We start from the raw sequence: 13,374 nt of genomic DNA, 5'->3' as shown, positions 1-13,374 counted from the left end.
GAAGAGTTGTCATCCGGAGAAGAGGTACAATCCCCATATGAAGACTCTTCCTCAGAAGAAGACCCATTCCATAATAGTAAAGTTGTATCAGCCCTCGGATACTTCGGACGAAGATAGTGGAGACATTGAAAGTGATGCAAACGAGAACCTAACCCAACCCAACGACGGCGTTATTTCTGCTGAAAATTCAGATCAAGAGGCTGAAACTCCTGTTACAACTGGTAATATAATTTGGTCATTACCTACAAATACCTATGTCCCAAGACTTAGCATTCCAAATGAAAGTCAATGTATCATACATCCTTCCATTGCTGCAAATGCCTCCCCGCTGGACATATTCACTAAAATTTGTCCTCGAAGTTTATTTACTTTTATTGCTGAGTCTACAAACCAGCGAATCAAAATTTACAAAGAAAATTTAAAAAAAAGGCGACTTTCACTGATGCAGGGGAGATTAAGATTACTATTGGCTGCACATTAGTTATGTGTTTCAATAAGGTGCCAAAACTTCGCCATTACTGGCCATCTTTGGGAAACAAGGCCATCAAATCGGCCATATCCAAAAACAGGTGTTTGTTTTTACTATCCAAGCTTTTTTCAATAATCTAGTCAAGCCAGAAGGGGCCAGTAAGATTTACTATGTACAAGAGCTTCTATCTTGCTTCAAATATACGTTTCAGAAATATCGATCCGACAGTACAAGTTAAAGTATTGACGAGAGCATGGTGGGCTTCAAAGGAAGATCTTCACTGAAACAATATATGCCACAAAAACCTGTGAAAAGAGCCATAAAATTATGGTCTAGATGTGATGCCAAAACAGGATATACATACGATGCAAATGTATATTGCGGCGAAGACGACGTTGAAAGAAGCGGAACTTTGGGCGAAACTGTTGTAAAAAAATTATGTAAAACTATACAAAATCCAAACGTAGTTCTGGCCTTTGATCGATTTTTTACATCAGTCCGTTTGATGGATTCCCTCCAATACCCAGCTGTAGGAACAGCCATTATTACAAGAAAAGACATGCAAAAAAAAATTATCGAAAAACGAAAAATGTCTAGAGGTGAATGCGAGTTTTTATCAAATCAAACAAACTCTATTGCGATCAAATGGCAAGATACAAAGCAGGTTATTCTTTTGAGTAACTGCCATACCCCTGATATGACCTGTGTGAAGAGAAAAGACAAGACTGGGCAGAGAGTTGACGTACCATGTCCCACTGCTATTGCATACTACAATGAAATCATGGGTGGTGTAGATCTCGCTGATCAGATGAGTGGTGTGTATGACTTTGGCAGAAAATCATGCAAATGGTGGAAAAAAGTATTTTATCGACTTTTGATGATTGCTGTTGTTAACAGCTGGGTAATATATAATGACTTACGTCGTACCCAAAAAAAGATACCCTTACTGAAATTTTTATCATCAAAAGTATTGAAAAATGTGGTCAAATAGATCAAAAGTAATGAAAAATTTGGTTGATCACCTTCCAATAGAAACATCGAAATGGCGAAGATGTGCTCGTTGCGCTCTTCAGAAAAAAGAACGTAGAACCACTACTATTTGTGCAATGTGCGATGTAGGGTTGTGCAAGCATTGTTTTGCGCTTTATCATTCGTCCTAAAATACTTACCTTTGCGGGTTGTCTTTTTGTGAATAAAAAAAATTAAAATTTTGAAATACAAAAATGTGTTTTTTTGGCCCCTAGAGATATTTATAACCCACCTAAAAATCCCGCTGGGATATATTTGTCCCATAATTTTTTGCTCTCCCTCCTATTTTTGTTATTTTAACTAGTATATATTGTCAAATCTTCTCTTAAAATACTATAACTCGCAAAAACATCCTTAAAATCATTAAAAATAAAATTGGGTCCCAAAGGGTTAAGATCTCTCATTAAAGTTCTCAGAAGTAGTGCCTCTATTGTGGGGAAACCTATGCAAATTAAAGTTTACCCAATCTAGTAGCAATTTGTACCTGATCTGCAGTTTAGAGTGGAGGACCCACTTAATAAACAAAAAAGTGTTTTTAGTCACTGAGCATCTGCCCTCGTGACTAATTTGTATAAGGTTATCATGAACTGCAACGTACATGTTTTTTAAATCAAGTTCCTTCACGTTTTACGGACCGAACACTTTACATTGCCTTCGCGTATTGACAAGCTGATGGTAATGAAGCTTTGGCGCGACACTTGTACCAGCGTTATTAGAGTTTACTTCAGGGTATTTCAAAACACCTTTCGTCGGCCTAGTTTAGTGACCCTGGCCCTGGTGATAATGTAGAGATTGACGAGGGAATACTGGCAGGTTATACCGCAGATCCTACGGCAAGCGTCAGAAAAGTAGCCAAAGACCTTGGCAACCCTAGATTGGCGAGTATCCACAAAGATGAAGTATCGCCACAGATTACATCTGTCGTATCGCTTTTATGGTATGGATGTGCCGAGCTTAAATGAAGAAGACCTGGCAAGAAAAATTTAGTTTTGCCACTGTTTGTTGAACATGGACAATAAAGATCCGTTGGTTTTAAAAAGGATTCTGTGGACAGACGAGTTTCAATTTTCGAGGGAGGGTGTTACGAACTTCCACATCTCCACGAGTGGACTCCTAAGGGCGCAAATTTTTTGTTAACATATAGGCTGGAGTAATAGGCGGAATTCTTATAGGGCCACATTTTCTACCAGATCATTTAGATAGAGCTAACTATTTATGTAGTTCCTGTAAAATAATATTAATCTGTAATTAACGGAAGCTGGACTTGGAATAAGAAAGGCCAAAAATCTTCCAACAATATGATTATCCAGCGCATTGGACATTGGCTGTCAGGAATTACTTGGAAGACTGTTTTTTCCGGAGGAATGGATCGGTAGAGGCGGAACCTTTCCTTGGCCCTCTCGATCGCCTGACTTAACTCCCTAGGATTTTTTCGTCTGCAATCAAGCCAAGGAACTTGTATACACAACGAAGATAAGGACGAAAGAGTTTGTTGGCAGAATCAATCAGGCATTTCCAGAATAAAAGAAGGGATGACGATAAGGGTGACCACTACTGATGTAAGAACTACTGACTACTGACACTACTGATCTCGCGTCTCTATTAGAAATGAATGATCATATTTAAAGTATGAAAATAAATGGATTAAACAAAATTGTGTTTTATTAAGGCTTGAAATTACCCTACAATAAGATGCTCCACAATACAGACTCTAATTCTGAGAATTTTCCAGACATCGATGAATAATAACCTAAAATAAAGGGCAGGTACTAGCTATATTTTTAAAAAGGGTTGAAGGATGAAGACAATTTTATTTAAGCATGAAACACAGTATCTTGTTTTACCTCTAAAACTATTTTTCACGTTTTAATGTACCTATTTTTTTCTCAGTTAACATAGATGCTTCGAATTAATGGTATTGATTAAATAAATATTAGAGAAAACAAAATAAGGTTTGAAACTTAGATATTAATTGTATCTTGCGCTGTATTGCCGGTTAAGTGCGAAATTTGGATACTTATTGGAACAAATGCAAGTTGCAATAAAAAATTTAAAAACGGACTTCGACCTTTAAATGTTTGCCTTAAAATGTTTAAAATTAGGTCATCTCTCATCCCCTTAAAGCATTGCACCTATTTTCCAAACACCCTGTAATTAAAATACCCAATTTAAGAGCTGTTTTTATGTTTCTAATGAGTTTGGCATATTTAAAAAAAAAATTATCGAGCACAATACGCTATGGGCCAAAGTAGATGCTCATAGTTTTACGTAGAGTGACAAACTGTATTTTGGCAGTATTAAATAAGGGTCAATAATAGATACACATCATATAAAAACAGCGTAGGAAGTAACTAGATTTCTCGAGGGAATATTCAGATAAATTAAGTAAAGCTGTATTCAATCCAAAAAGTTTTTGCTTAAAATAAACGTATTTTAATAATTTATCTAAATAGAAAAAAACAACAAAAAATTCCAATTGTGTATCGTGTGAAACTCCCAGTTTTCGAGCATTTAAGCTAAAATATCAAAAGCTCTGGTATAATGAATCTATTTCCATTATTCTGAAAAGCATTTTGAACGCTGGTTTTTATCTTTCAAATTAGAACAACCTGTATAATACTAAACTTATTTTAAAAAGAAGATCACTAATTGGCGGATGCAACTAACATGTAAAATCCCCTGTATATTATTTTTAGCAGTGTCAAAAAACTGCCAAACTGACTTTAAGCCATATTAAGAGTGCTATGAAATAAGAAATCCATAGCAACTAAACAAATCGACAATCAGTTGTTGTTTTATTTTTCATGACCTAACATCATCGAGCCAAAATGGCTCTCAGACCATCCAAAATTAGCAGTGAATTAATTCAAACCGTAAGTTTATTGTGTTTTATATCGTACTTATTCCCATCTGCAATAAATTCCATTTTTTAGTGTAACAAGTACATTTCGAGAAGTGCCGGCTTAAGAACGCACATTTCAGCCAACCTAGAAGCGCAACAATGTAAAGAACCTGTTAAAGCTCAACAAAATTTTCGTTACAAAATATCAAATGTCACCAAGCCTCCAGGGGTGCCTCTAATAAGTTTCAAGGAGGAATCGACGACTTTATTTGCGGACCTACAACCCTCGGCCAAACCGGAATTTAAATTTGACTTTAGCTCCCCAAAATGGGCTGAAAAAGCGTAAGTTTGACAGATTTCATGCTAATGTCAAATAAAAAACTGTTTTCAAAATTGAAAATATATTTTTTTCTAAATTTAGAACTAATAACAGCCCGTTCCCTTCCAACATCAGACAGAAAAATAGACTTCACGTAGCTTACACGGACCAACAGAAAGCCGAAGATAAACTATTAAAATACAAAATGTCAGGATTTTCTCAATCGAGAAATTATTCAACCGTAAGTTAAAAAAAAATTTAATTGAATTTTTTAAAATAATTGTTTTATTTTAGACCTATAAAATCCCGAAACGATTCTATACTTATCCCGCTGACAATACAGGTTCAAGCGATTGTGGTAAGAAGATTGACAAGTGCGCCTTCAGGCAAAAAGTGAATAACTGCAAGGTGGTGAATAAAAACTGTCCTAAATTTAAATTGCCCGATTGCGAACAATCAAAGGGATCCAACTGCACATTGAATTATTTGGATGTAAGTGATTTTAATATGTTTAAATAGGCAAGTGAGCAAAGGGTTAGTGGGTACATTTTTTGACTTGATTTATAACATGATTTTTTACACAGCAGTTTTGAGATATTCATTTTTCATTTCCTTATACAGGAAGTTAAAAATTCTGTAAGTAGAAATAAGTTGTCCTCTATATCTAACATGATGTATTATATAGAGATATGTTTATACTATAAACAAAGTATGAACTTTCAAATCTTGATTTAACTAGGATACTTGAACAAATTAATTTGCATATAATTTTATATTTATTACAAAATAATTAGGAGTATTATCAAGTCAATGGATCAACTACAAACTAAGTTTCTTTTAGAGAAAAATTCAAAAAATAAAATTTGAAGATATTTCTGTTACCATATTTTACCTAGCTCTGGTCATGCGAATTAATTCTCCTGTGGTTCTTATGCATGTTCAATGTTTGATATTTCTTTGCCACGTACGCTGTTTTCCTGCGTTTCATCGTGCCCAGTTGGCGTTCTCTTTCTATTATCTTTAAAATTTCCTTGTTGGATTTTTTGCTACCCATGGCATTCGATACATTTCAAATGCTTTCATCCTATTTATTTTGTTAAACCTCCAATGTCCAGCCTTCGATATCAGATTAAGTTCAAAGTCACAGTTCGTAAAGACTTTTTTGAATCTCATAAATGAGCTCCTCGCTTTTTTTATCCGGCATTTGATTACTATGTCTGAAGACCAGTCTCATATAACCAGTCCCCAGATAGTTACACTTTTTTACTCGTTGTATGCCTTCACTATCGTATGCCACTTTAGCATTCTGAAACTCATCTAATTAGCAGGTGATTACTAGATTTTTTTTCTTTTTTATGTTAATGTTAATTCCCTTATGGGAATGAATTGCAATTATGTCCAGAAGCCTTTGGATGTCATTCATATTATGTGTTATGAAGACTGTATCATCTGCATACCGCATATATTGTTTATCCATGTGCCATTAAATAGTAGTAGTAGTAGTAGTAAATAAGGTGGGAAAGCCAGTTCCTTTTTGCCAACCTCAGAATTACTTACCTTTACGCTTCCACTCCCAATGCACGGTTTTTACTGAGTCGGCAGGTCCTTTTAATAAAGGCTTCCACGTTGTCACAGTCGAGATCTTTAGGATCTTCCCGTTGCAGTATCGTTGTTCCAAACTTTTTTCATCTCAGGCCACTGCACCTATCACAAGTTCCAAATATGTGGCATGAAATTTTCTCCCCGATATCGCACTTCAAACAGAGCGGACTTTCTATACCAAGAAGGTGTAAGAGAAAGAGATCCCCGTTTAGGCAGTTATGCTCAGATAGGATTCCCACCAAGTCTCTTATTCCCTGTCGGCTCTTTATTAACAGTCTTTGCCTTCTCCAATAATTCCTGGCTTTTTTCCCAGTCCTAACTATTAGGTTCAATAAATTACCTTGATGCCTGAATATTGGCCTTCAAGAGCTTGTTGGAACATGTTTTTAGAGTTAATGTTAAACAGAAGTGTGGAGAAGATATTTCTTTACATCTCTGTCTTACACCTTTAAGGATTTTCTGTGCTTCTTCATTGTACAAGTTTTCAATACAGCGTATGTCTTTATGATCTATGTCGAGTCGCTTTAACATTTAAACGAACTTATTATGTTGCACTCAAACTCTTTTTTTGAAATCTATAAGACACATCTGTTCTCTGATCGTAATAGTTCTGAACCAACACTCGAATTGCGACCTCTTCTAAATTGCAAGGATCCAACAGCGCTTTTGCATTTTGTGAATATTTTGTAGTAAATGAACTTTTACATAGATTAATAAAGGTCTTGACTAAGCTCAAGTAGCTTAATATTATTTAGAATTCTGGAATTTTTCCATCTTCCACTGCTTTATCTGCACTTCACTTTCACTGAACTTGGCTATCATTATATTTATCAAGTAGATTGCTGTTATTTGGTACTGCTACGTCGACAAGAGTTGTTTGCCTAGCATTCTTATCTACAAGTATGAGATCTGGTCTATTATGCATCACTCGCTGATCTGTGAGAATACTGGGATCCCAGTATAGCTTATAGTTGTTGTTTACGAGAACAAACTGAAAGATGTATTTAAAGTAGAGGAGAGAGATACAGCTCTTGATCTTCCACTAAATCTTGCCTCTCTTTGTATTCTGTCACAGCCAATGCCTGTGTATCTGCCTGATGTATCTCTGCTCTACCTGGCATCCATAGTGACATTTGTCACTATGTTCAGACGTGTTCCTAACAATGTACTTTAGTAGCTTCTTCTTGAATTGATCTTAAAAAGCCAGCAAAAGACGCTCCGTTTCTGGGATCATCTTTCCTGACATCAGCCAATAGTTTTACATGATACTGTCAACATAATCCTGACTCACCTTGATGTCGCCCATGCAGAGAATTTTCTTTGCAAAGGCGCATTTTCTCTTGCTTGGTCTTATGAGGTATCCATACTTCCTGTTCACTCAAGCTCAAAGATATTGCGTAGTCTACCTAGCATATTGATAATAAATTAATAAAGAGGTATTTGCCTGTTTCTAAAAATACGATCGCAGACCGAATGGTTGACCATCCAGCTATCTGCTGATATCCATGAGTCCTCTTCCTCCAAGATGTCGAGGTAGCAGCGTCCCCTGCACAGCGAGGGTGATGTTTGTGTGCTTTTGTCACAAGTGTCCTGATCTTCCGTTGTAAGTTCTCCATATCAGTTTTACTCCAATCGATTATACTGAAGGAGTAATCAAGTGCGGAGCAATCATATAATATATTCAATGTTTTGAAAATGTTTTCACTGTTAATATAAATTCGTAATACCTATCTCACCCTTTTAATGAACCTTGTAGTTAGTTCTTTCTTCATTGCTTGATGCTTTTAGATATTTGTAAAATTCGTCAGTACCTTAAATAACCATTATCTTATTCTGATTATTATTATTAATTATTATTCAGAAAAGTTAGTTCAGAAAATATCCTGCACGATATAGCAGGTCTGTAGAGCAACGGCCTGCGGTACACATCCCGCGATCTTCTAAAGTAGGACAATTCGCTGAAGATTTTTCTTAAATGTTTTAGTTATTTCTCCTTCAGCAGAGATACGTGATCCGTATGTCTTTCAATTCATTTGCCAAGCTTTCGTATTTGTTTTTTTCCCACTCTGTTTTACCTATATTATGATTCAATGTCACTTATTGTTCAAGACTTCTGATCCTTATCAATAATTAACAGATCCGGTTTATTACATATAATCTGCAGTTTTATCCCTAGTTATTAGTCTGTCCTAATAGAGAACTGTTAGCTCTGATTCTAATACTGCTGCAGGTTGATATTTGTAATATGCGTGGATAAATATTTAATAATTCGTTCTTAAGTGTCATCTGTTGATTAATGATCTTTGCTACATGGTTGTGCCGGCGTAAATAAGCCCTGTCGTCACGCACTACAATACGTTCAATCTACCACATTTCCTATATTTGTTCTCTATGTCTAGTTTCAAATAATGCTTCTCATAGTTGTGTGTTCTTATAACTTGGTGTTGAATAGCTGACAGGAAGCCCTCTGATTTTGCATATAATTGGCCTTCACTGAGCCATGCTAAAGAAGCTACTTGGTATATGTTTTTTCCTTTAGGTGTTTGGGGAATCTACCGTGCATACCGTGTAATCTCTAACTTTATTTGTTCGAGACTCGAGCAATCGTTGCCTTAGATTTATGTCCTGAGTTTTGCAGAGTTATTATTGTATATTCAGCAGTCACTTCCCGTCTTTATATAGAGAGTCGCCGTCTATGGAGGTATAGCCTATTTACTGATGCGTTGGTGTGAAGACATCGAAATTTCCTCAATTAATCTAACGGCTTAGCCTATCGATTTCATTCAAATTGGCATCTGACTACTTCAAGATTTCAAAAGAATATATCAGTTCTTTTATTTGCTTTTAAAACGAACTGTGACTGATTTTATTATATTGTATGAAAAGATGTATAGAAAGAAATTATCTCCCTGATTTGGCAAATGGCTTTAGTACAGTAACTGCATTAGCGAAGGTAACAAATGCCATTTTTAAAGCCTACAATAAAGGGTCTGCCACGCTCCTTATTTTGCTTGGCTACTTAAAAGCATTGCACCCTATTAACCATCAGTTACTGGTTTCAAGCTTAAATTTTATGGCTTTAATTTACCTGCTCTGGAGTTACTTGCATCATATCTATCTCAAAGCAAATCATATAAAGACAATTGTTCCGAAAAGCTAAATATTTTATTTTGAGTTCCACAGAGCTCGCTTTTGGGTCCTTTATTTCATATCTATACGTCATAGTTCGTAATCTCTTCAAGACACTGCAAGGTTGTTGCTTATGCTGATGATACACAATTGTATTTTTTATTTGACAGTAATAACTTGCGCAAATTTGTCATTCAGATTTCACCATCAGAATATAATTTCAATTTAAACTCCATTCCTAAGGTGATGTTATTAGCAAGTAAGAGTAAGGTTGATTTTTAAAAAACAATATAGATTTGTATTGATCATATTTCGCTTGAGTATGTGGACGTGGCAATTTGGGACATTTGAAGATAAATTTAAACGTCACGTTGATGAAGTTAGGAAGAAGACATTTTATAGTTTAAGTTCTTGTATTGTAATCGTCAATATCTTAATTTAAACTTAAGAAAGGTATTATCGAAGTCTTTAGTTCTATTAAGATTCAACTATTGTGACTTTTTACAGAGTGTTACAGGATAAGATGCTGATCTTTAAGGGTGTTAATCCTTAAGTGATTTTAAGACGAAAAGTTTAAATAAAGCTATGTCCTAATCCCTTAACTTTTATGCCATAAGGTGTTAAAATCTTAAGAAAAAAATCGTTTCTTTATCATAACTTTAATAACTTCCTAGATATGTTTATGAAATTTAGCATACACGCTTTGAGTATCAATAGCCATTTTTTATGTATATTTCATCAATTAATAAAAATATTCCGTATAAAAAATCTCCATTTATTTTATGGCAAATTTGATATCTTGACTTTTTTTCATCTGACATGCGAAAGAAAAAATGAAAACAATTTTATGCGTGGTCAATTTATTAATAGAAAATCATATGTACATACATTATTTTACTATTAAATTAAAATAACAATACGTGAAGAAAAATGAAAATAGTTTAGATTTGATTCAAGTAATGCAAAATGCAAGTTGTAAACTTATTTTTGTTCTAAACAGGCGCGACCACATATCTGAAAAATTGGGTTTAGTTCGAAGTCTAAGAATGGAAAACCAATGGAGACTTTATTCGAGTGCCTTTCTGTAGAATATTAATTTTTCTGCTGAAAATACGCAGATATTATTTTTGTTATGTACAAGATCAATACTTCACAGTATTATAATACCATGCATAAATATTTCTTCCTAAATTTAAAAGTTCATTTTTTAAAAATCTTTTACTTTTACATCAACTTCTATTTGAACGAGTTACCAGTAGAATAGAAGTTTTAATATTTTAAGGTGAAAATCTTAAGACTAAGTTTGGGGTTGGAATGTAGAGATCAGTCTTGTTTGGTATATTGTTATAATTGTTATGGTTATAATCCGCTACATTGTGTTTTGTTAAAGGGAACCAATTTTCTCATGTGATATGATTTTTAGTTCAGTAGAATAGCAGAACTTGCTAGACTTCGCCGTTTTGATTTTCTTTTTTACTGTCACTTAATAAAGGCCAGATTTATTTATTTAATTGCTGATGTAGCGCAGGAGTATTATACTGTTCTTATATCAAGCAATAAACTGCTTTTAATCGCCTGTGGTCAATTTGATGGTTTTGCATGTGTCTAAATATTTGTATGTGACAATGGGACACTTTCTTGGCTCCCTTATTTCAAATCTTTTAATTTTTTTCAGACAAATTGTACAAAAAAGTTTGCGCCTTATCCGTCATATAGCGAAGCCTGCGCAGAAGCGTTGCCAGAGGATCCATCTGAATGCGAGCAATGCCCGTGGCGTTCCTGCGATGCTGCCGATTCCATCGAACCCGGAAAACCAGTGAGAAATAAGAGAAACTACAGGTAAAATGATTTTATAAAAAAAGTGGATTATTTAACAAAAAAACTTAAAAACAAACAGTAAATAGTATTATGTTAAATTATTTTCATTTATTATTTTAAACAGTACGTCGGCAAGACATCTCGGTTTTAACACTGGAGTAGTTGTTGGGCCGACCCTGCCTCCTCCACAAGTTGTCGAAGTCATGGATTTAATTTATTTGGACAAATGTAATAAGCAAAATATTCCTTGCAAGCCGCCACCTGGACCGTGCGAGGTGCGCAAACAGAAGGAGGACGAGTTGCGGAGAGAAAAAGAAATTAGGATTCCTCCTAAGCCCAAGAAGGCTTCTGAGGAGATAAACCGCATGGTTTTAAGCGACGCTGCTATTATTGGGGATCCTTCGAATTCTTTGAGGTAAGATTTATGTAAACACTTTTACTTATAGCGTTTTCCATTTGTAATGATAGTGCAGCACTAAGTGAGCACTTTTTTTGTGTTATCAAAATTGTGCACGAGTGTGTCGTAAATGAAATAGTATTTTTAACCTTGGGTGTAAATTGTCCCATTTTCACTCTTTTGGTTAAGTTTAAATGATTTTGGCAATTCATTTATACGTATTTCCCCTTTCCAATTTGAAGTATTGTTTATACTGCAAAATATTTGGCAATCAATTATCTTTATAAGTATATGCATTGCAAATTTATTGATATGCAGGGAAAAGTACATACATATATAATAGAACATAGGAAAGGTTTACTATTGCATTTGAAAATCACATCTATAAAATTTTTCACTTTGGGTTGAGGGATACGTTCAATCATTATTATTTCATCTTCAGAGTCTGATTCGCTACTGCTTATTATAGTTAAAATAGCAGCTAGATGACTTTTGGACTTTTGTTTTTGTCGCTTTATTTTATGTTTGATAAAGTACACTGATCTCCCAGCGAAGGTGCGTGAAAACATTCATTTGGTACAATATTACATGCACTGGTTTTCAAATGGAATGCAAAAACTTAAAAGGTGCAGTAAAATGTAATATAAAAACTGGGATTAGTGAGCACCAGTGCATCAAATAGAAAATGCTGTTAAAATGTATTTTTATGCATATCTTTTATCTGATTTATCGTAAGATCAACATTTGCTTTTTTTAAAATCACGCCATTTTAAGTTGTATCTTATCTTTAGTTTATTTGCCGCTATAAATCAATTAATCGTAGTCCAAATTTTAAAAAAATCTTAGAAGGGGTACTTTTTACGCGAATTACAAGTGTTAATAACAACTTTGGATAAAATTTTAGAATAGTTTAGAAAAGTTAGAACAGGTTCGAGAGCTAATTATTTTAAGTATAGGTATCTTACAATCTGTAATATGTTCTATAAGGCATCGTAATATTCAGATTATTCCTTTTAAGACAATATTAGAGACATGACTTTATAAATAGGCTCTAAACATACTAAGAGATGTGATTTGTGTATAATTTTAAAAGCAAAGCAAAAGTCAACATTGTGCCTCTTCGAAGCTACTGCATAGGATTATGTAGTTAAATTAGTTACTTTAAACAACTTTTTTATGGACCTAGATTATAATTTAAATACTCATTTTAATAGTCAACGAAAGTCTGGAATCAGGTTTCAGCTAATAAAGAAGATTCATGAATATTGTTTTGCAAAAATTGACATTTTTTTCATGAGATTATTATTATTAAATATTTAATATACAGTGAGGCTCTTAATTGTCCCCCCTCTTCTCTTATTTTTTGAATCCGTTTATATCAAAAATTTGGCACACATTGTTAGCAGCCTAAATACTACTTTTTAGTCCATAGCTCATTTTGCAAAAAGGTTACCAATGGTTTTATTATAACAAGAAAATTTTCATTTAAAATTCCAATGCTCTACCAAATATCGCAACGTATTCGAAACCGAAATAACTCAATCTTAGGATTAAGAGGAATCAGAGGTAAAATTCAATCCAGTGGTCCAATGCCTGCAGCTGAGAGGCTGTATGTACATTTGTTGATTTGTACCTGAAGAGCGTGGACATTGGCTTACGTTTGGCCTCTTGGTTTTGAATCCATACAGTTTAGCCTTAATTTTGTTTTAATTTTTTTAATTTTTCGAAACATTAGCTCTTTCTTCTTAGTGACTATGTCCTATGAAAAT

At 34.3% G+C, this 13,374-nt stretch overlaps 1 protein-coding gene across 3 annotated transcripts in view; it reads left to right on the top strand.

Moving 5' to 3' along the window:
- Nucleotides 1-4,204: 4,204 nt before the first annotated feature.
- Nucleotides 4,205-13,374, top strand: part of LOC126740263 (uncharacterized) — a 17,380-nt gene continuing 8,210 nt past the window's right edge. For 2 of the 3 annotated variants that reach the window (XM_050446207.1, XM_050446208.1), the window contains exons 1-6: nt 4,206-4,371; nt 4,432-4,682; nt 4,762-4,900; nt 4,954-5,151; nt 11,066-11,229; nt 11,333-11,623. In XM_050446207.1, the coding sequence (XP_050302164.1) occupies nt 4,327-4,371; nt 4,432-4,682; nt 4,762-4,900; nt 4,954-5,151; nt 11,066-11,229; nt 11,333-11,623 (1,088 nt within the window). In that variant the 5' untranslated portion in view covers nt 4,206-4,326. Of the gene's footprint in view, nt 4,372-4,431; nt 4,683-4,761; nt 4,901-4,953; nt 5,152-11,065; nt 11,230-11,332; nt 11,624-13,374 lie in introns of all 3 variants that reach the window. The other variant, XM_050446206.1, reaches the window with a different exon arrangement.

This window comes from Anthonomus grandis, chromosome 9 (assembly GCF_022605725.1).
Source record: "Anthonomus grandis grandis chromosome 9, icAntGran1.3, whole genome shotgun sequence".
NCBI lineage: Eukaryota > Metazoa > Arthropoda > Insecta > Coleoptera > Curculionidae > Anthonomus > Anthonomus grandis.
This window is presented reverse-complemented; position numbering and strand designations above follow the sequence as displayed.